The sequence below is a fragment of the Leishmania infantum genome, chromosome 4 (genome assembly GCF_000002875.2).
Source record: "Leishmania infantum JPCM5 genome chromosome 4".
Lineage (NCBI taxonomy): Eukaryota > Euglenozoa > Kinetoplastea > Trypanosomatida > Trypanosomatidae > Leishmania > Leishmania infantum.
The window spans coordinates 100001-120955 of record NC_009389.2 but is presented as its reverse complement, the minus strand read 5'-3'; the positions used below and the strand labels follow the sequence as shown (position 1 = coordinate 120955).

The 20955-nt window shown below is 62.2% G+C and overlaps 5 protein-coding genes across 5 annotated transcripts; all 5 read right to left on the bottom strand.

Moving 5' to 3' along the window:
- Positions 1-5076: 5076 nt before the first annotated feature.
- LINJ_04_0360 (conserved hypothetical protein) lies at positions 5077-6138 on the bottom strand (the record flags this gene model as incomplete). The annotated part of the gene is made up of 1 exon (XM_001462837.1): positions 5077-6138. One exon carries the CDS (start codon positions 6136-6138, stop codon positions 5077-5079), a length of 1062 nt encoding a protein of 353 aa, XP_001462874.1.
- Positions 6139-7215: 1077 nt separating this feature from the next.
- Positions 7216-7788, bottom strand: LINJ_04_0350 (conserved hypothetical protein; the record flags this gene model as incomplete). Its single annotated transcript, XM_001462836.1, has 1 exon — positions 7216-7788. The coding sequence occupies one exon, from the start codon at positions 7786-7788 to the stop codon at positions 7216-7218; it is 573 nt and encodes a 190-aa protein (XP_001462873.1).
- A 1011-nt stretch (positions 7789-8799) lies between these two features.
- On the bottom strand, positions 8800-15168 carry LINJ_04_0340 (conserved hypothetical protein; the record flags this gene model as incomplete). Its single annotated transcript, XM_003392164.1, has 1 exon — positions 8800-15168. One exon carries the CDS (start codon positions 15166-15168, stop codon positions 8800-8802), a length of 6369 nt encoding a protein of 2122 aa, XP_003392212.1.
- A 1967-nt stretch (positions 15169-17135) lies between these two features.
- On the bottom strand, positions 17136-17690 carry LINJ_04_0330 (putative ADP-ribosylation factor; the record flags this gene model as incomplete). The annotated part of the gene is made up of 1 exon (XM_001462834.1): positions 17136-17690. One exon carries the CDS (start codon positions 17688-17690, stop codon positions 17136-17138), a length of 555 nt encoding a protein of 184 aa, XP_001462871.1.
- Positions 17691-18323: 633 nt separating this feature from the next.
- On the bottom strand, positions 18324-20888 carry LINJ_04_0320 (putative mitochondrial exoribonuclease DSS-1; the record flags this gene model as incomplete). Its single annotated transcript, XM_001462833.1, has 1 exon — positions 18324-20888. One exon carries the CDS (start codon positions 20886-20888, stop codon positions 18324-18326), a length of 2565 nt encoding a protein of 854 aa, XP_001462870.1.
- Between the last annotated feature and the right edge of the window lie 67 nt (positions 20889-20955).

Here is a 20955-nt window from a genome sequence, read left to right as displayed (position 1 = left end):
CCTTATGGGCGCGCACCTTTTCCCCACCCACACACGAAGACACCGACGGGTCACGCGATCCTCCGAATTTGATCAGCCGGCCGTTTCCCGATTCCTGGGTGGTATGGGGTTATCCGCTTTAAAAGGTGGGCCGTCGAAAGCGCCGGGGCCCGCCCTGAAAGCAACGGCCTTGCTGCCCCCCCTCCTTCCAAACAAGGCCCGGTCATGGGAAAGAAAAGGGCCGCCCCCACCATTTGGCCCCGCGAAGGGGATCATGCCCCAAACACCCCGAAATGGAGCGAAAGCCGGGAAGGATCGCAGCCCACCCAAGGGGATTATCTTTGCTTGGCCGTTTGCATGCTAAATTTATTTTCGACTCTTTCCGTCAGCCGCTCTCTGGGCGCGGGAAAAGGAGGGAAAGCGGCGCCCGAGGGCCGTGGCGAAGGAGGGCGGCGGGTCCCCATGAAAAGAAAGCAGGCGGAACTAGCGAGCCCATCAGCAATGCGCCTGGCCAGGGGGAAAAGAGAACCAGCCGTATGCAAACAAAGGCGCGCCGCGAAGCCTCAAAAGTGTGGCTTTTGCCGCACGTGGGGCCTCTTCAAAGGCGTCGCGGAAGACAGCCTGGAGTGCGAAAAAAACACATTTCAATCCGCACCAAAGCTGCGACAAAGGTGGTGTCGCATCGAGAACGCCACCGCTTATCGAAAAAAGCGCCTTGCCAAAGGAGGCCGCCCAATGCGAGACCCAGCTTCCACAACTTTCGGCACGGGTCGTTAACAGTATTTCCAAAGCACCGCAGCATGCTTTCAGCGACAAAGATTTGTCAAGGCATCTGCCTTTGTGTGTTTCAAAAACTTTCCTTTTGCAAAAGGACACGGCACAACCGCGGTGGCTTTTCGTCAACCAAGCGGCTTTCTGGCCAGGGGAAAAGGAGGCGCCGGGAACACGGCTGCCCCGCGCGGGCCTCCCGCCGCCCGCGGCTTTTCGGCGGGTGGCGGGCGAAAACCACCGTGGCGGGGAAAACACCGCGCCACCGCGAGCCCAGGGGCCGCCGTTAGGTTTTGGGGGCGGCAACCCCCCCCCCCAAGGGGGGGGGTTTTGGGAAGCGCAAGCGCGGCGGATACCCCCCAAGACGAGCGCGGCCCCGGAAGGCCAAAAGGGCCCTGGTTTCGAAACGCTTGGCGAACCACAGCAAAGGCCAACCAAGCCACGCAGCACGCCCGGTTTATTCCGTGTGGCTTTTAAAGCGCCAAGCCCCTTGGCGCGGCAAGGGCCCTGGCCGCGCCCTTTTTGTTTCCGGGGCGCCCTTTCGCAATGCCGGGCGGTGGGGCCCCCTTTGGGACCACCCGCCAGGGCCAGCGGGGAAAAAAGCCGCAGCACACACACATTCGCAAAAAAATATCCCCCCCCCAGGGTCTCCGCGCTTCACAAAACCCTAGATTTGACTAAAACTTGCCACTTCGAAGAGCGCCGCCAAAAGAAAAGGGGGTTTGCCCCAAAAGGGAAACTGGCCGCCGGATCCTTCGCTCCGGAAAGAACCCCGCCACGGGGGCGCATGTGCCCCGAAACCCCCCTGACCGGTCTTACTAAAAACGGCGGCGAAGCGGCACCACAATGTTCTCCGAAAGAAAATGTAAACCTGAAACTTTTTGCTGCACACCTCTTCCCGGCACCGCGGGGACCAAAGCAGCAAGGAAAACCAACGCCACGGCGGGATACCGGGCGGTGGTGGCGCAACGCGCCCGTGTGTTTCTTGACGACCCCGCCCTGCAGTTTCTAAAAATAGCGTTTGCTTTTTAGAAGACCGCCACGCCACAGACCTGTTTTTCGACACCCCCACCACCCAAAAAAAACCCAGAGCAACCAACGCATTTGAAACATGCACCAGGCATGCCAAAAAATAGCATTGTCAATATTCTTCTCTTTTTCCCTAGCCGCAAGAATCTCAAAAAGCTAAATAATCCAAGATAAATATGTTTCGGCAGCTGTAAAGACAAATGTCCTTTTAAGTCTCAACAAATCAAAAACAGGCCGCTTTCGCAGCAAACGCCGCGGTTTTTTCTGCGCTAGAAAAAGCGCCTGCTATTTGAACAGAACTGGTCCGTCACAAAGCACCCGTCTTTTCATCAGTTTTTTTCCTGCGCTGTTATCCCGTTGGCCTCCGCCCGCGTAGCCCCTGGCCTTCGTAGTCCTTTCTTCAGCGGAAAAGTCGGAGGGAGGGTGCGAAAAAAGTTTTTTTTCTTGCGCGGACCTTTCCCCGGTGTAAAAACCAGGCGCGCCAACCCTCCTTCTCCCGGGGTCGCCCCGGGATCCAACTCGGGGAGCGAGGGGGCGGCGGACGCGCGTGTGGTGGCGGTGTGCCGGCCCGGTCGGCTGGTCGCGCGGCCCCCCTGCCCCTCACACTCTGCCCTCCCACCCCCCGCCTCGGGGCCACCCACCGGTGGGCAGCGGGGGCCCGAGGGAGACACACACGACCCACGCGGGCGCCCTGCCCAGCACATGGGTGGCACAGGCGCGCGCACTGCCGCAGCAAGCGTTTGCGCAGCGCCATCCAGGACTTGACCCTGTCGTGGTGAGGGGTGGTTCGGCAATGGGGGAATGGTGGCAGGGATGGGGGGGGGGTTCTGCTTTTCCCTCTCGCAGAAGTTGCGGGCCTTGGTTTGGAAAACCGCCCCTGGGCGGGGAGAAAAAGCGCGGTTATAGAACCCACGGGAGCCCGAGGCAATGGTGGGGCGAATCGTAAAGGGCGCCGGTAATGGGAAGGAAAGGGGAAGAGAGTGTTCTTGTGATCCCGGCGTCTTGTGTTTTGTTTGTGCGAAAATGGCGGGGGGGTGGGGGGGGGGCTGTGGTTCCGAAAGGCGGCGGGGCATGGAGGGTGTTTTTTTCATAAGCGCTGTAAATTCTGTGGACGAGGGGGTAAATGCCTCGATGTGCGTTTTTTCGCAAATCCAGCTACGACATGTTTTCTTTGGCCAAATATAACCTTTTTTTGTTTGGTCAGCGGGGACTTTGTCACGAGTGGCTTGTCGGGTTGGTTGTTGGCCTTTGGCCGGTGGGGACGCCTGTTTTTTTTTTTTGACGCCTGTTTGTTTTTTGTGGGTGCGCCTTTCCTTTGCGCAGGCTGGAACTCCTAAATTTAACCGCCGGCGTTTTGCTAACTGCTCTCCCTTTGGGCTTGTGGGTTTATGCATTGCGTTTCGGCAGCGGTTTCATACATTTTTTGTCGCGCGCAGGGCTTTTTCAAACCCTTAGGCGCCGCTCTTCGCGCCCCGCTTTTTTATCTAAAGAGAGGGGGGGGGGCTCTGGTTTGCGGGCCTCTGGGTCGGTTGGGTTTTCTCGGGGGCGTGTGTGCCTTTCCGTTCCGCCAGGAGGGGGCCGCAAACAGCTGGCGGGAACAACCGTTAGGTTTGAAAGCTTGAGAAAATGACAAAAATGTTTTGGAAAGTGAGCTGGGGTTATACGGCTTTTGGTGTGGGGCAAGAAAAATCACTGGGGGGGGTGTTGCCTTATGCGCCCATCGCGTCTCTCTTGTCTCTTTGTTCCGCTTCATTTTTTGGGGGGCTGCGTGATCGTTTCTGTTGGCTTTTTCCGCCGTCAGCCCATTGTTGCAAAAAACGGCCTGGGTCCTTGTGTGGTGAAAATAAATAGTGGGGGGGGGCGTTTCCTGATAGGTTTCAGCCGGGGTGAAAAGCAGGGCGCGTCGCCAAAGTGGCTTTCGCTAAGATAAACGGGGGGGGGGCGCGTGTTTGCGTCATACCCTTTTCGTGGGGTGAGCGCTTGCCAGCCGGGGCGGGCCATGCGCGTTGCTTTTGTGTGTGTGGCGCTTCCCGCCGGCTTCATTGTTTTGTTTGCGTCCCTGGGGGGGGGGGCGGTGGGCGCGCTGTTTTTTCCAGGGCGCCAGCCTTTGGGGTGGTTTGGGGGCGCCTTTTTTTTGCTTGGTGCCCTCGGTCCCTTTGGGTGGAACGGGCGGCGCGGGAAATGAGGCCTTGGGGGGCAGGCGCTTTACCTGCGAGCGTTTTGGTTTGTTTTTCTGTTTGGAAGTGGGGGAAGGCTATTTTTTTTTTGCTTTTTCAAATTTCCCGAGTCGCAAAGCCCAGGGGAAACGCCTTTTGAAGGGGGCGGTGTCGTGTGGTTGTCTCCGTGGCTGCCGCTGTTTCGCGGCTTCCTTTCCTTGGGGCAGGGCGGTGGTTTCTTCCCCTGGAAAGGGGTTGTGGTGACGGGTGCGGCTTTCGGTTGCCGCTGGAAACGCGAGGCTGCGGGTGCAAGCCGTATTCTGGGGGAAGTGGGTTGTGCGCCGGTGGCGTCGCCGGCTTCCTGCGTGTGCGTTTTCCGTTCCCGTTTTCTTCCGGGTGGGCCTCGCTGGGGTCGTCGCTTTCCCGCCCCGCCTTGTTTGGCCTGGTGGGGCCGGTCTCCGCTACTGGTTGTTTGGCGTGTGCGCGCGTTCAAAGTGCCAGGGCGCTGGCGCGGCGCGTCGTTTGGCGTTTGTGCCGCGGGGGGGCCTCGGTGTCGTGGTGTTTCCTCGGCTTGGGCTTTGCCGTCGCCGGGGGGGGGTTGCGGCGCCCCGAGGCCCTGCGGGGTTTTGTCCCGGGGGAAAAAGGGGCCGCGGCTGGGCATAGGGGCGCAGCCCGCGTGTTTTCCGGCGGCCAGTGGGCGTCGGGGTTCCTGTGGCGCCCGCGCGCGTTTGTTGTCGCGTGGTGGCCTGGCCAGGTCGGGCTCTTCGCCATGGGGGGCGCCCTCGGCGAGGCGTGAGAGAAGTGGGTGAGTGGGAGGGTGGGTGAGTGGGAGGGTGGGTGAGTGGGAGGGTGGGTGAGTGGGAGGGTGGGTGAGTGGGAGGGTGGGTGAGTGGGAGGGTGGGTGGACGCTTCGCGCGCGCTCGGCGCTGTGCGCGGCATCCGTCCTGAAAGGCCGTGCCTGCATGAGGGTGGCGCGTTGGTGTCGTTGCATTGTGCCGAACCTTGTTGTTTGTCGTTTACTCTCGCGCATCCGGGGACTTGTGAAGGGGTGCCGCGCGCGCCGACCCTGAAGAATGCCACGGGGTGAAAAGTATCGGCCCTGGAACGGCCCAGCGCACCAACCACACAGCGAAGACACGAGCCCTCAAGCGGCGGCGCCGTCCGCCTTGTTGTCTAGCATCAGGAGATCCTCCGTCATGGCCGGGTCGAAGACGACGGGGAAGAACGGGCCGCTGACACGCGTGCCGGCACGGAAGCGGGTGGTATGCGGCAGCAACGGACCATCCTGCACCGCACACGTTTCCTCGCCCATGTAGTGCACGCAGCAGCACCGCGCCGCGTCAAGGGAGCGGTTGCCGTGCGTCGCGAAGAGCGTCTTCGGATGAATCAGCAGTGCCTCGCCGCGGCGCAGATCCACCGTGGCGGGCGGCGTGTCGGCGAGCATCTCCTGCTCGTCATCGTTCGTGATGTCCCAAATCGTGTTCAGCTGCTGCGCCTCGCTCTGCGTGGGATCGTACGGGACTGGCGGCAGCAGTTGGCCCTCACGCCAGCGGTGGCTGCCGGGAATCAAACAAGGTGCGCCACGGTCCTTGTTGAGGGTGTCGAGCGCAATCATAATGCTAACGTGGTTCACCGGTGTCGTATGCTGCCAACGCACGTAGTTCTGCTGCCACGGAACACACGGGCCAGTGCGGGCCTCCTTCATGAAGACCTCGTCATACCAAAGCCGCACAAGGCGATTTCCGAGCGCCTGCGACGCAGCGACGGTAAGCGTCGGCAGGTATACGAGGTCGTGCATTCCCCAAGCGCACCGCCACTGGCCCTGGCAATAGAAGAGCGGGCCGCCGGTCAAGTCGGCGAGCGAGGTGGCGTAGAGATGCTCCGACTTGGGGTGATGTTCGACGTTGTTGGCGAGCTGGTTCACCTCGTCCGCGAGAATGTCCACCTGTGGCGGGTCTAGCACCGGGCGCGGCAGCTTAGCGTATCCCAGCTGATGGTACTGCTGAAGCACCTGCAGCGGCACCACAAATTGCCTGTACTCGTCCACGTCGGGCAACGTGCCGTACAAGCACCCGAGCGCACCCGCACAGTCTTTGAGATCGTGGGGCAACTGGCCGCGCAAGAACTTCAGCACGTACGACTTGTACCGTCGGGGCGTGAGAGGCGCGCGGCTCGGCAGCGCCGCCGCGTGCAACGCGCGCCGCATGACTATGGGACAAGAGTGTCGTTCGCCCTTTGCTCACCACACACGCACGTGCGCGAGGAGGCCCCCCGTCCTGCTTTCTCACGCCCTCTGTGCCACGGAATGATGCCGGGGCGGAGAGCAAAACGGAAGTGAAGGGACCCTCTCTGTGGCGCGCGCCACGGCAACAAGAGCCGCCGCAACAGCCGCGTGCTGTACCTCTGGGAGGGGGGCTTGCTAAGTGCCGTCTCGGCTCCGCAATGTAAACCTCTTCTTGTCGTATCCGGCACCCTGTATCACAACGCAAGATAGAGCCCATAGCACGAGAGGAGGCACGAGGAGGAGAGATGGGCGGGTGGGACTGTGACATGTCGAAGAACGCGCACACGCACGAGCAGCAGTGGCACCACCAATGGAGAGCGAGGGGTGGGGCTGGAGGGAGAAGAGAGAAGGCTCACGTGTCTGTGTGTGTGTGTGTGTGTGCGTCATGCACAAGGGCACACAGACGGGAGAGAGGCGCAAAACGCAGGGGTCCATCCCTGCAGGTCTCCTTGCGTCCAGCAGGGTGGACGAGCAAAAGACGTGTGGTGGTGGTGGTGGCACCGAACTCCTCGGCACACAGACAGACAGATATATAGGCAGACGAAAGTCGCCGATGGGCGTTGCTCTGCTGTTTTTCATCCCTCCTTTCCGGTTTTACGCGCTCATTCTTCTGGGAATGCAGCTGCTTCTCCAAGATGGCTTGACCACGGGTGCGCGTCTTAAAGAGAGCTGTACCAAGCCCCGCCATGTGCATGCGTGTCTGTGTAGGGGGGGGAGGAGGAGGAGGAGGAGGAGGAGGGGGAGGTATCATGATCAGGCGACCCCCCCTCCCCTCCGTACCAAGACACAGACAGACGACACGGGAGGATCGATGGATGGCTTAACCGCTTAAAAATGTGCCGAAAAATCAAGAGGGGACGGGCGCGTATATATGTGTCAGCATACAGGGCCAGAGAGCCGCATTTTCCATGCCGTCACAGCAGCGGCATGGAGCTACAATGAAAGAACAGACGCATCCGAATGCGCACACGCAGAGAACATAGTCACGCACGCACGGCGTCACAGACCCCGGCCGATCTTTTCCTGCTTGCGCTTCTTCCACTTGGTGAAGAAAGCCTTTGGCGCCTCGGCGCCGTTGACCACCTTGCCAGACTTATGGGCAGCCCGTGTGCGGCTACGCGCCTTCTGTACCTTGTTCATGCCCCGCGACAGCACGCGCACCTCATCAGCTGGCGCCGCTCCGCCGGTGCGTGGGGTCTTGTGGGGGTTGACGGCGGCCTTGTAGGCAGCGGTGGGGGCCACCTCCTTCTTGCGCCGCTTCATGGCGGTCTCTTTGTCCTTCTCGTACTTCGTGAGTCGTCGCAGCTTCGCCTTCTTCACGTCGAACGTGTTAAAGACGGCGGCTGGGTGCAGCGCCTTCATGCCGTGCAGAAAGGCGTCGGAGGGGTGGACCAGGTTGCGCTCCGGCCGCAGCGTGTTGTGGAGCCACCGCAGCTCTGTCTCATCATCAGCGTGAATCGAGTAGAGGAGGGCCAGCTGTGCGTCGGTGTTGTCGTCCGTCACCTCCTTGCGTACCTCCACGTTTGTGCCCTTGACGCGCTTGTGCAGCGCCTTGGGCGCAAGGAGGGCCATTTCTCTCGCCCAAAGGGGTGCGGAGGAGGTGAAAAGGCGGCCAAGAGCTTGTGCGAGGGTGTGTGTGCTTCGACACTGTGCGAAGTGCGCTGATGTGCGCGTATGGCAGGTGTGCGTGCGCGAGAGAGGAGCGGGAGAGTCGGTGGGAGGGTGGAGGAAGGAGAACGCGAAAAGTTCGGCGCATCGTCATGGAGGCTCCCCCCCCCGCATCCAGCTGCTCATCATTGCCATGAGCCACGTAGCAACGGCTCATCTTCGCCAGTGCCGCTGACAACGTGTCGACCGCCTCTTGCGTGCGGACACACACACACACACACACGCACGCACAAGTGCATGCGTGTGCCAGGATTGAGTGTTCTCAGTTGTATGTGCATGTGGCAAGCACAGGACCATGGTTCAACGGAAGAAAAGCAAAGGTGCCATGGATATGGCAGTTGCCTTGGGAGGTGAGGCGGCGGCCCATCGACTGGCCCGCGTGTCAGCGACATCCCGAGAGAGAAAACGAAGGAACAACATCAGAAATGAGACATGAGTGAGGAGGGAGGCAAAGAGCCGTGATGAAAAACGAGAGCGTAGTCCTTACAGAGCGGGAGGGGCGTAAAGCAGTAGGCTCCTTGTATAGCTGAGTCTGTTGTTCAAACTCTCTGGCACCCCCACTCACGTCTTCCTCCTTGCCGTCGTCACGCGAACACAAGCACACACACACACACACACACATGCACGCACACGGACGTGCGTGCAGGGCTCTGCATCGTTTATTAACCACTTCGAAAAACGCAAATACACGCCGGAAGAGGATAGAGTCGCACAGATACGAAAACAAAGCAGCAAACTGTACATACATATACACATATATGCGTATTCATATCTTTCGCTGCATCCCGTGCGGCCACGCCCCCCCCTCTCGATACCTCCGCGGAGGCGGCAGACAGACACAAGCACGTTCGCCCCGTCGCGAGGTCGGGAAGATGGAGGGCGAGCGTCTTCATGTGTGCCACATGACGCGCGCCGCTACAGGAGCGCGGAAAGGTACTCGCGGCAGCTCAGTGACTCCCACCACAGCACGTCCCCATGGGTGATGTTTTTCTTTGCCACGGCGAGCACTGCGGGCTCTTTGGATGGGGTATAGACGAGGGAGATGTGCAGGTTGGAGCAGCTGCGCTGAGCAGCCTCCTCGAGCAGCTGAAGGTTGAGATTGTCGCGCAACGACCCTGTCCGAGCAGAGTCGTCGCCGGTGAGCAGCGCCGCCGCCGATGTCGAGGATGCCGAGTGGACAGAGAGAAAAGAATCCTCGCTCACGCTACCCCCGCCGATGCCGTCGCCACCGCGACGCCCTGCTGCGGCCGCGCAGTAGGCGAGCATACGTCGCCGCTGCTCGTGCTCGATCATGAAGCGAGAGTGTATGACGCCGCTGGGGACGTTGCCCAGAATCGGGTGCAGGTCCACCGTCAAGCATGACCATGGACTAATCACGACGAGTGGCACCGCAACCGTGTTCATGTCGCTCGGGTTCGCGTGGCTGAACTCGTTCGTGATGGTGCTGCTCTGGTTGGGGTGGTGGTGGTGGTGGTGGGGATTGATGTTCAGCGGGCGATCGTCGCCTACAAAGATGGGCCGGGCCTGTGGCGTGTTACGGTGGTCCGCCGCCATTGCGGCAGCGACGTTTGGCGGCTCCATGTCGCGCGGGTACACCACCGCCCAACTCGTCAAGGCAAAGTCGCTGATCTGCTGGAATGCTCGCGTGCTGTTGAGGAAGCCGAGAAGTTCGACACAGTTCCACCGACCGGGGAGGCCCCACTCGAGGCTGTTCTTTTCCTCCCCCTCCGCGCCACAGAGGGGGATGGAGGGCACGTCGGCCAGCTCCTTCGCGACAACCTGGTAGACTCGATGCAGCATGCTGTGCAAGTCGCAGAGCAGCTCCTCCAACTGCGCGGGCGTCAGCTCCACAAAACAGTTGCGTTGCTGCGGCGCTTTGGCGGGCACGGGCGACGGCGTGTGTGGGAGGGGCAGGCTGCGGAACATGTCCGGCCCCAAGCCGTCCACCGGGCTGGCCACCGATTTTTCAGGACCGGTCGTGACGACCGCGTTGCCGGAGCTGCGCGCCACCTCGCACGGAATCCGACTCACCTTCTCCCAGACGGTGGGCGAAGCGCGGTAGTTGAAGTCGGCGAAGAAGGGAACGGAGAGCTGCTGCAACAGCACCTCGAGCAGCAAGAGTCGCTGGGGGTCCACATGCGTGCAGTACAAGTTGACGCCGCGTGTGGTTGACGCCGGCACCATAAGTCCGCGTTGACGCAGCGTGCGAGCTGCAGCGCGCATCATCGCGTGCCGCTCTGCTGTCCACGTCGGGTGGTTCTGCATCTGAGGTAGCAGCTCCAGCGGCAGAGCCAAACTCAGCATCATCGCCTCAAGCCTCGCCACCACCCGCATCGCCGTGACGGTCAGGATTGGTGGCGGCGCGCAGCTCCGCTTCTCCTGCGCAGGCGTCTCACCGTCCGAACCACCGGGCTGCTGCTGCTGGGATGCGTCATGTCTAGGCATTTCACCTACCGGCGATGGCGACACGGGTGACGCACCGGGCGTTGTCACTGGCGAGCACGCGGCGTGCTGAGCTGTGAGGCGGGTGCTCGGGGTATCCCAGCGAGCGAGGTGGTGCAAGTAACTATTCCAGTCGGAGAAGACGTCCTGCAGCACCGCCACGGTGCGTCGCACTCGCGCCCCCACGTCGTCGCCAGGCTCGAGAACGCCCGCGTTGTTGGGGTCTGGTGGAACGCCGCCACACTCCACCACGTGATACAGCCGCAGCGCCCGTTGCCGGCACTGCTCGGAGCAGTAGACGGAGTGACAACCGCCAGGGCAGTTCACAGGTTTCGCAAGCCGTTGTCGCCCACACTGCGCGCAGCACGACGGCTCTGGCGTAGTGCTGACAGGCCTGTCGCTCACCCCGGCACCGGTAGACGCCGACGCCAATCGCGACGGGAGCAGCGGCCAGAAGGGCATCAGAATGGCTGGGCGCTCCACGAAGATGACCTCATCTTTTTGAATGCGGCGCGTGGCGGAGAGGCGGATGTGGCGGCAGAAGTAGCACATCGGCACCGTGCCCCACTGCATTGTCGTGTCGGCCGTGGCGACCAGGAGGGCCAGCATGGAGTTCCGATCGTACATGAAGTCTTCCGCCCTCACCGGCCGCGTCGTCTCGGTTTTCGGGACAATGACGACGTTGGAGGGGGTGGCGTTGTCATTGCCGCCACTGATCGTCACCTTGGTGCTGTTCGGCTGCCAGCCTCGTCGCCCCGTCGCGCCACGGTACCCGCGCGACACGGGAAGCGGCAGCGGACTCACCGGCGCTGGGTTCATGCTGGGGAAGAGCATCTCGAGGAGGAATAGGCGGCGGTGGCACACGTCGGCGCCAGGACGGAAGGGACGGCTGGATTGACGGGAACCGCGAAGCGGTGAGCGCAGGTGCGGCATCGAGTCTGCGCTGGCGCTGTCGGCGCCTGTCGCGGGGAAGGACAGAGGCGACGTCGATATCGGCGACGACTGCCGCGGCGGCTCGTCGCGGTTGTGCAGGGTTCTGCCGTGGCGGCCCAAAGGCAGCGGACAGACCTCGTACGGCAGCTTGTGCGGCTGGAGGAGCGTGTTGGCGGTGGCGGCAGCTACCTCAGGACGCGACGAGCGCTCGTCGCCACGGTGACCGAGATAGGAGCTGGTGTGCTCCGTCGGTAGCGGGGTCGACCGGGGCGAGAGCGAGATGGCCGTCAGCGACGGGCTTCCCGTGGCGGTGTCGCTGGTATTGCTGGGCAGCATCATGTTTGCACTGCCACCGGCGCACAGGCGCAACGTGGACGTCGGAAGCTGCTGGCGCAGAAAGATGGACGCGTACGACACCATCACCTGTGTGACGCGGCCGAGACGGAGAAGCAGCGGCGATGCGGCACGCCAGCGGTGCCGCAAGTGCCCGGCCAGGCCCTCCACCTCGGATACGTAGCCAAAGCTGATCAGGTTTGCGGCGAGTACCTCGTAGGTGGGGTTGATATGATCCCTGGCGGGGCAGCACCGCAGTGCCGCCTCGGCATCTTGAAGGCTGTCGCGAAGGCACGTCGGCGAGGCGTGGAAGAGGAGGTGGCTGCGGACTGTGTACAGGATAGAAAGATCGCGGGCACGCGTCGGCGCGTGGTCTTCTGGGGTGGGCATCATCGACGGCGGCGCCTCCTCCTCGGCGTTCTTCTCTTCCTTAAACAATTCGATCGCTTCGCTGAGGAGGCGAATAGCGCCAGCGTAGTCGGGGCCCTGCGCACCCGCTGCGGGCGAAGACGGCGGTGTCGCGTTTGACGGCTGCGGTGCGGTGACCAGCGCTTCATCGCTGCTGTCTGTATCCGTGTTATCCGAGTTGCGGTAATCACCAGCTATGCTGGCCGAGAAGGCGGGGCCGTGCAGGGCGGTAATGGCAGGCAGAAGGGGATGCAGGATACGCATCGCATGGAGGCGCGCCACGACGATCGGCGTACACACAGAGATCGGCAGCGTGAGAATCGCCACAACGGAGTCGTCTTCGTCCATAGCGTGCTGCGGCGTACCCCAAACCGCCGGTTGCTGCTGCGAGGGAGTTGCTGCCGCTGCTGTAGTTGGAACAATGGCGTCCTCCAAGCGCGCAGCCTCTGCAGCAGCCGCAACCACCTTTTCTGTTGTGTCGGGGTACAAGTTGGCGGCGCTGATGGGGCTGCTCAATGTATGCTGGCGGTGAGGTTGCCGTGGCGACAGCTGTCGCCCTACAGTCCACGGGTGCGGTTGCTGCGATCGCTGGCTGCCGTGCTGCCAGTCGCTGTTCGAGTTGCCGGGCAGCGCGGGGCCGGAGTGACTGCTGGCAGAAGGCAGCGGATTGAACGCGGATGCAGCAGGTGGAGCGACGACAGCGCCGCCATTTCTCCGTTGATTCACGCCGACGTTCTTCAAATTGTGGTGCAGCTCCACGTGGACGAGGAACGTTCCCTCCTCCGAGATGCTAGACAGGTGAGTATTACCGCCGCTGTGGTTGTTGCGGATGCAGCTGTGCGAGCTCCCCGACCCCGTGCCGTTCGCGACCATTGAGTTCACCTTGACCGTAGGAGGCAGCTTGCCGCACGGCAACTGCGGCTGTGGAGAGGAGCGCCAGGGAGACGGGCAGCCAATGCTGCCTTGAGTGCCCATGGACGATGTCGGTTCCACGCTGGCCACGACGTCATCGGCTCCACCAACGATGCTCGTGTTGTGCACCGCATCCAGCTTCGTCGCGGGGCGGCTCTCTTGGATGAGGCGCCGCACTGGCGACATCGCCACCGGGAGGACGCTGGTGGAGCTTCCGTTGGCGTTCGGTTTTACGCTCGTGGGCGCCAAGGGGCGGGCGCTTTCACCGCCGCCGCCGCCGCCGCCATTCGTCACGGACGCGTCGGCCTCTGCCTCACCATTTCCGCTCATGCTTTCGGCAGCCTTCACCGTTGCCGCTACCGCGCTTGTTCGCGGGGATGTTTGCGCGACGGGCAGGCGCAACGACTGGTGCTGGTGCTGGTTAGTGGTGGTATCGAGAACACGAGCCAGCACAGGCCATTGAGGGTCTTGCTCTGCTAATGAGTCTGCCGACCGGCCGGCCACTGTGACCGCGATGCTGCCGACTGCAAGGGAGAGTGAGGGATGAGCGCTGGGCGAGAGAGGGGAGCGCAGGGATGATGTGCGCACAGATACCTGCGTGGAGGGGGTGTTCTTCTCCCTGCCGCCAGAGACGGACTCCCTGGTGGGACGCTTCGGCGACAGAGGAAAGCTCGATGGCGATGTGAGCTGGCCGCCTATTGACCCTGCAGTCGCCGTTATGGTCGTAGTGACCGTTGTGGCCGCGGTTGTGGTGGTGCCGTTCGCCGTACTGGTCGCCGGCTCCGCAAACTCTCTTTGGCTGCACTCTGCTTTGCCGCCGCTGTCGGCTCGGACTAGCTCCGGCAGCTGCAGACGCACATCGGGAGACGAAATACCGACGGTACGGCTACCGCGGTTACCACTGCGTATGCGTTGGTCCCCCAAATCCGCCGCCTCCGCCGCGTCGACCGGCTGGGAGCCGGTGAGAGAGACAGTTGGGGTGAGGGAGCGAGCGCTATCCGTGAAGGGCATCCTGGGAGACTCGCTCACGCTCGCATCTGCCGCCAGGCTTGGCGACGCGTCGCGCTGCTGGCGCGATCGCCGCGCGACATCGTAGTTGGTGGATTTTAATAGCTTCGGCAGAATTCGAAACTCCACAACAACGGCCGTCTCGCCGCTGCGGCGCAGCACGACCCCCTCGAGGGAGTGCTTCAGGACGACGCGGACAATCTCGTGAGCTTCGAAGCCGAGTCGGTCAATCCACCAAAACTCGTGGCGGCACGTGTCCGGTCTCAGAGACACGCGAGTCCCTGGTACTGGGGTCGCGATGCTGCGCCACCAGTGTGGTAGCTGGGGGCTGCGATAGACGGTAGGGGTGTTCGCGCCGTCTTCGTCCTCGGTTGCGCTCTCGTAGCTGTCGTCGTCGATGTCGTCCTCGTCGGAGAAGGTGTCATCACAATGGCTGGTAGAGCATATCTGATGCAGCGATAAGGACGACGAGGAGAGCAGGGACGCCTGCGCCTCAACATCGGAGACGCCGTCTGCATGGACGCGACGGTGGTGGCCGCGGCGCTGAAGCCCCTCTCGCGGTCGGCGACCACGCAGGCGCGGCCTCTCCAAGCCAACAAAGAGGTCGGTGAAAGAGGAGGCCACCGGTGATTCCAACCTCTGCTCAAGCGGCGTCAGATCTTCGAATCGGCGCTTGTTTCGGCTGCGGGTGCTTGCCGCGACGGAGGGGACGGACAGCGGACTGTTCAAAGGAGAAACGGCCCACTGGCTGAGTTGAACCTGCCGGCGAGCAGCAGGAGAAGCGGGAGCAGCTTCATGACCCTCGCCACAGCCTTTAGTCGTTGCCCCGGACGCCGAAACGCTGGGGAAGGGGGGCTTGAATATCGAACATGGGGGCGCAGGCTGCGGTGTTGCCGCGGCGTCGTCACCCATCTTCTGCTTCGGCACGTGCGCACTGCCATCGGTGCTCGTCGCATCCACCCACAGCGGAGTTCGCTGCGTCGGGAGAAGCGGCGCAAAGGATGGCAGCGGGCGACCCGCAGCGGCATTGAAGGGAAAAGAAAAGATGGCGGACGTCCTCGCCGCCCCCAACGCCGCGCCCCCCTCTCCTCCCGCAGGCGTGCCGTCCAGCGTGTGGGTCAGCTCCACGCCCGTCCACGCGTGCTCCGGCGACGGCACGTCCAGGGAGAGCGGGGTGGGGCTGTTGCTGCTACGCGCATCACTTATCACATCGCCCTTCTGCAAGGATGTCGGGCGCGGGTAGCGCATCGCGAGGTCTTCTTTCGGCTCTCCCCTTCCTTCACCCGTGAGTCCTCGCTCTGCCCGTGCGTGCCCCCTACGGCAGCAGAACCAGTGCGTTCCTTCTCCGCTACACGTCAGTGTAAGACTTTGCGCGTAGCGTGCGTGCGAGCGGCGACGCAGCCGACGACTACGTTGGCACTGGGTTGACCCCCCCTCTTCCTCCTCCTCCCGCCTTCCCTCGCCAGACACACGAGGAAATCGAGTGCTCCCCCAGATTTCCCTCACGGTCCTTGTCTTGCTTTGGGGCCTTCTCCGCACTCCCTGAGGAGGGCGTGCACGCGCGAGGCGCCTTGCAGCCCGCAGGCGATGGCGACGATACGCTCAGATGTGGCTGGAAGAGGAGGGGAGGCGATTGGGCAAGGACAGGTGTAGAACGATGAAACCGGCCAATACGCTAGCGCGCACCCACAGTCACCGCTATACGCACTGTACGGGTGTATACACACGACAACGGCGCAGGAAGAGCGCTGTTCACATAAGGAGTGGTGCGTGTGCCTGTGTCTGGGAGGAGGGCGTGATGTGATGGTGGTGATGGGCGAGACCCACACGGGAGGGGGGAGGGAGGGGGCAACAGCCTCCTCGAGCCACCCCCACACCCCCCCACACGGAGAAATAACGGAAACCGGGGCGAAGACGTTCGAAGATCACAGCGATGACGTGAAGCCGAGGGGCGGGGGCGTGCTTGGGCAGGTGCAGCACCAACACAGCGCTGCCTGTGTGCCTGTCTGCCGTGCGGCGGATGTGTACGCGTGGGCGGGGAGGGGGGAGAGGCGTTGTGTATGGACGCGCGAAGAGGAAATAAAAAGCGAAACGAGGCAATGCCGCAGCAACCGATACACACACACACGTCGAGAGAAGGAGAGAGGGTGCGGTGGTGGTGGTGGTGATGGTGGCGGGTGATATATTTTCCTGCCTTCGCTAGTGTAACGCCAGAGGGGGAGGAGAGAAAGGCGTGCGGAAGTGGCGGTGGTGGTCGATGGTTGAAATCAAGTGAAGGCAGTGAGAGAGGGGAGAGGCAAGAGGGAAAAGTTGTGTGGCGTGTGTATGTGTGGGATCGACCTAGGAGAGGATGGGCGGGGGCAGTGAGGCGACACAGATTTACCGCACGCAACCATCATACGCTCGAAACCTCCTTTCTTCTCTGTCTCCACCCTGCTGCACCTCTCTCGTGCGGGTTTACGTACGGCTTTGCTCTTGGTGTTTGTGTGCGTGAAGCGCTTAGCGAGATGAGGCGGGGTGGTGATGGCGGGGGAATGGCCACAGCCAAGAAACACTACACCATCCGAAGCATCCATCCACCGCTACTCCTGCTGCCCCCCCAACCTCCTCTCCTTCAACTGGAAAATGAGCGTCCTAAAGTGTCGAGACATGAGGGAAGAACGACACGCACACGCAGCCCGCAAAACCCCATCAACACCTTTCACAAGTGATGTGGCCCAACGCGTAGGCACGCCACTGCGAACTCACAGAGGACAGAAAGCAGATGAGTGATAGATGTCCACAGACGCCGCACACGGCAGCGCTCATACACGTGCAGGCGCCCTGCGTCACCCTAATGTGGACGCCGACACACAAGAGAAGAAAGGGGCAAGGAAGAGAGAGAGGGAGCATCAGCAGGAGTCAACGCGCGCACACACACACACGCGCAGGTACATACACACATAGACACATAGGCATACACAGAATGATACAAAGACACGCCCAACAACGACTCGGATCAGCAGCAGGGCGGGAGAGCGGGAGGGGAAGGAAGAAGCGCGAGGAGGAGCCTCGCGTGCCTGTGCGCGTGCAGGGCCCACACAACTCCCCTCCAACTTCTTTCCCTCCTCCGATTGGTGGACCCCAAAACGTGTGCATGCCTGTCTCTGCGCCTGTGTTTGCGTATGGGCACATTTCTTTCGGTGTCTCTCACGCACGCCGCTGCCCGCAGTGACTTAGACGTTCTCGGCGATCCAGTTCATGGCCTCGCGCAGCGACTCGCCGGTGGAGGTGCTGCAGCCCATGAGCGTCCACGTTCGGTCCTTCAGCTTCCCGAGTTCCAAGTACTCGATCAGCTCGGCTGGGGCTGCTGCAGACTCCATATCCTGCTTGTTTGCTAGCACAAGAAGAGTGGCGTGCTGCAGCGATGGCTCACCGTGCAGCAGCTGGTGCAAAACCTCTTTCGCCTTGGGGAACTTCACGGCGTCAGCGGCGTCGACGACGAAGAGAACGGCGTCGGTGTGATCGTAATAAAGCTTCCACGACTCTCGCAGCTGCTCCTGTCCACCCAAGTCCCAGCAAGTGAAGGTGATGGTGTTGTTCGTCTGCGGGTGCGTGATGGTGAGCGTTTCCGTGTTGCCGCCGAGGGTGGGCTGGGTGGCGATGGAGTGCCCCAACTGCAGGTAGTACAAGATGGATGTCTTACCGGCGTTGTTCAGGCCAAGGATGAGCAGCTTGTAGGACTTATTTCCTTTGAACATGCTCCACAAGCTGGTGAAAAGCTGCCCCATTTCGCCCTTCCTGTTGGTCAGGCAGCCGGCTGCTGCTGCTACGGCGGCGGCGGCGGTGGAAGCAGCAAACCACCAAGGCATCGATACATGCATGTATACATGCATGCACAGGACAGACGGTTGGTGAAATGTGGTTGCATGTAAAAGGCATGCAGAGAGGAAGCGAGGGAGGAGGGTGGTGTTGGCAGACGTGGGGAGAGGATCCTGCGCGCGCGCTCGTGTATGTGTGCGTGCGTGGGATGCGCTGGAGAGGCGCCGCGCAGAGCACATTTTTCGTTGCCCTCATTTTACTCTCATGCTTATGTGTGTGTGTGTGTGACGAGTCGCTCACGCTACGTCGAACCATCTCGTTCCCTTCGTGTTTGCGAGATGCCCCACCACGCAGCAGCGGCACTGGCCGCGGGACTGCTCTCTCCCTCTCTCGTCTCGTATCATGGCCTATACCCCTGTATGCTCGGTTACACTCACATACACGCACATGTGCATACGTGCACACACAAGGCACATACAGAGCCGGGAAAGGAAGCCGCAGCAACGACTGCAACAGTGGGGGAGGAGAGAGGGACTAGCAGCCAGAGAAGAAAAGATGTTAGGGTTGGCGATGACGTAGAGAAGAGGCCCGAAGACGGTCCATCACGCATCCAGCTGGGACACAAACCCACCCATCCAGAGGCGCTCGTAGTGCCGCTCATCGCCGCCAGGTAAGACGCGTTCGATGGCCAACTCCAACACCCCTTGCGTAGGTTGCACGCGAGTGATGTGGCATTCCAGCACAGCCCCGACAAGGACGTCGTCGCGGTGGTGAGTGATAGTGTGCGCCAGCTGCACCTCCGGGATGTACACGTCCGAGACGTAGGTGAACTCGGGGGTCTCCTGCCGCCAACGCGCAACGGCATCCATCTGCAGCGATGCGGGGCGCCGCACTGTGCTCGAGGTGGTGGACGGCGCTGTCAGCGGTAGGGACAGTAGCTGTGACATCTCCGCCGAGGAGCACGCGAAGCGGCTGTACGCCGGCGCAGCCACCACGCGGCGTGTCTCACCAACCAAGCACAGGTAGGTTTTCTTGTGATGCGCGTCACCATCACTACCACCACGAGCAGCGGCGGCGGCGTTGGCCGAGGCACGCTCCAAGTCCTCGAGGTACCGCAAAATCCAAAAACGCGTGCTGTTGTCCTGCAGGAGACTGGCGCGCTCCTGCTTCGCGCTGATCATGGCGCACAGAGAAGCCATGGCATGCTCGGGAATGAGCTGCTGAGGCGCGGCCACCATGGCAGCACGCGCGGCAGAGGTGGAGGCCGCACTGGTGTGGTCACTACTGCCGCCACCGCGGCGCTGCTGCCAGAGCCACGTCTTGAGCTGATGGTGCACGAGCATGTCGGCATACCGACGCAGCGGACTTGTGCTGTGGGTGTAGAAGGTCGTGTCGAGCCCGGCATGGTGCAGAGGGACGTGATGGTAGATGGCGCGTGTCACGGTGCTGAGGCGACGCACGGAGGACTGCATGGCTTCGGCCAGGAAGATGTGCGAGGCGTCGAGTGACGTCAGCGTGCGCACACCTTCAGGCTCTGTGTAGTAATGCGCCACGAGATGATCGCTGGAAAGAGCGCGAGTGCCGCGGAACGGCATTGCGATGTGGTTGGCCTGTGCAACGCGTGAACACACCTCGTTCGCGGCGATCATCAGCTCCGCCACGGCAAGGCGGGCGTCTTGGGTGGAGATGACCTGATCCGTGACGGAGAGCACCTCGGTGCCCTTGACTTCGATGAGGGGGTCGGGTAGGCTGAAGTCCACTGGCGGCGTCGCCGGCACCCCCTCGTCTCCGCAGTCCTTGCCCCCGGCCCCGCGGTGATGTTGCTGTCGCTGTCGCTGCTGCCTCTCCAGTCGAGCGCGCAGCCGAAGACGGGCACAGCGAAGAATGTAAAAGAGGTTGTCCTTGTCTTCACGCGTCATCCACGCCGGTGGGGGATGCGCGCTCCCGGCGCACTCAGCCAAGAGAGGCGGCGAGGAAGATGTGTGTTTGTCGTGCGCAGCCGCCACAACGGCGGTGCTGTCGTGCTCATCGCCATCCTCCCTGCCTTCCTCCTCGTTGATGATTTCCTGCACCTGATCGTACGTGATGCGCCGCAGCTGGTCCAGCCATCCCACGGCGACGGAGTAGTTCTTCACCTCGCCGGTGGACTCATCGATTTGGAAGATGACGTTGAACGTGCGACACGGTCGGTCCTCGCGCAACGTGGCCGCCTCGACGATGGGCTTTGGGAGCATGAAGAAGACGCCCTCCGGCAGGTAGGTGGTTGTCGTCAGCCGCCGCGCCGTCAACTGCTCAAGGGTGCTGTCGAAGGGGCAGTAGACGGTTGCATCAGAGACGTACACGACAAAGTACTTTGCACCCGTTGCCCCATCCACGGAGACACCGATGGCATCGTCGACCTCGCTCGTCGTGGCGGAGTCGATGGCGTACCCCGGCCCCGTCCGGCGCTCGCGTATGGCGTCGAAGGCGTCGCCGCCGTCGCGCTGTCGGACCTCCGCCAGCAGCTCCGTCATGAAGGCGTGCGCCTGTGGGGGGTAGCGCAGCTCCCCAGCGTACGCGACCCGGCTGAGGTTGTCGCCAGGCTCAACATACCCGATGAGTTCCAGCAGGGTGCGCATATGCACAGGGTCGGAGATGCACGCCGGGGCACCAGGGAGGCGTGCCAAGACGCGCTGCAGCATCTCTAGAGCCGTGTCGGAGAGGATGCCCTCGCCAGCGGCGTAGCGGGCCAATAGCCGAAGGATGCGTGCCTCACTCACTGCGTCGAGGGGCCGCACGGGCAGCTTCCAAGTTGAGCTAAGGAGTCTCTGCGACTCCAACAAGGCCGACTCCACCAACCGAGCGGTGATCGAGGATGGGGAGGATGGTGATGACGGTGCGTATCGCAGAGGGTCATAGCGCTGTAGCAGAGAGCCGAGGATGAACTGCCGCGTCCAGGCGACGTCTAGGTAGGTGCCGCTGAACTGCGCTGCGGCGTTCGCGATGATCGTGCGCGGCGCCGTCGACGACGTTGTGTGATGCGATGATTTTGCAGGGCTGCCCAGAGTCGTTGACGTCACCTTGGACGCAGCACCGCGGCGTTGCAGTGCTGCCACCACGCCGACGGTTGGCGTCGCTACCGCCGCGGTGCCGCGGACACGCGCAAATGCGAAGAGTCGCCGCCGCATGGACCCTCGCACAGGACAATAAAAAAAAAGAGGAGCGCGCCGTTGTAAAGCGCTGAAGGGGTGTGGG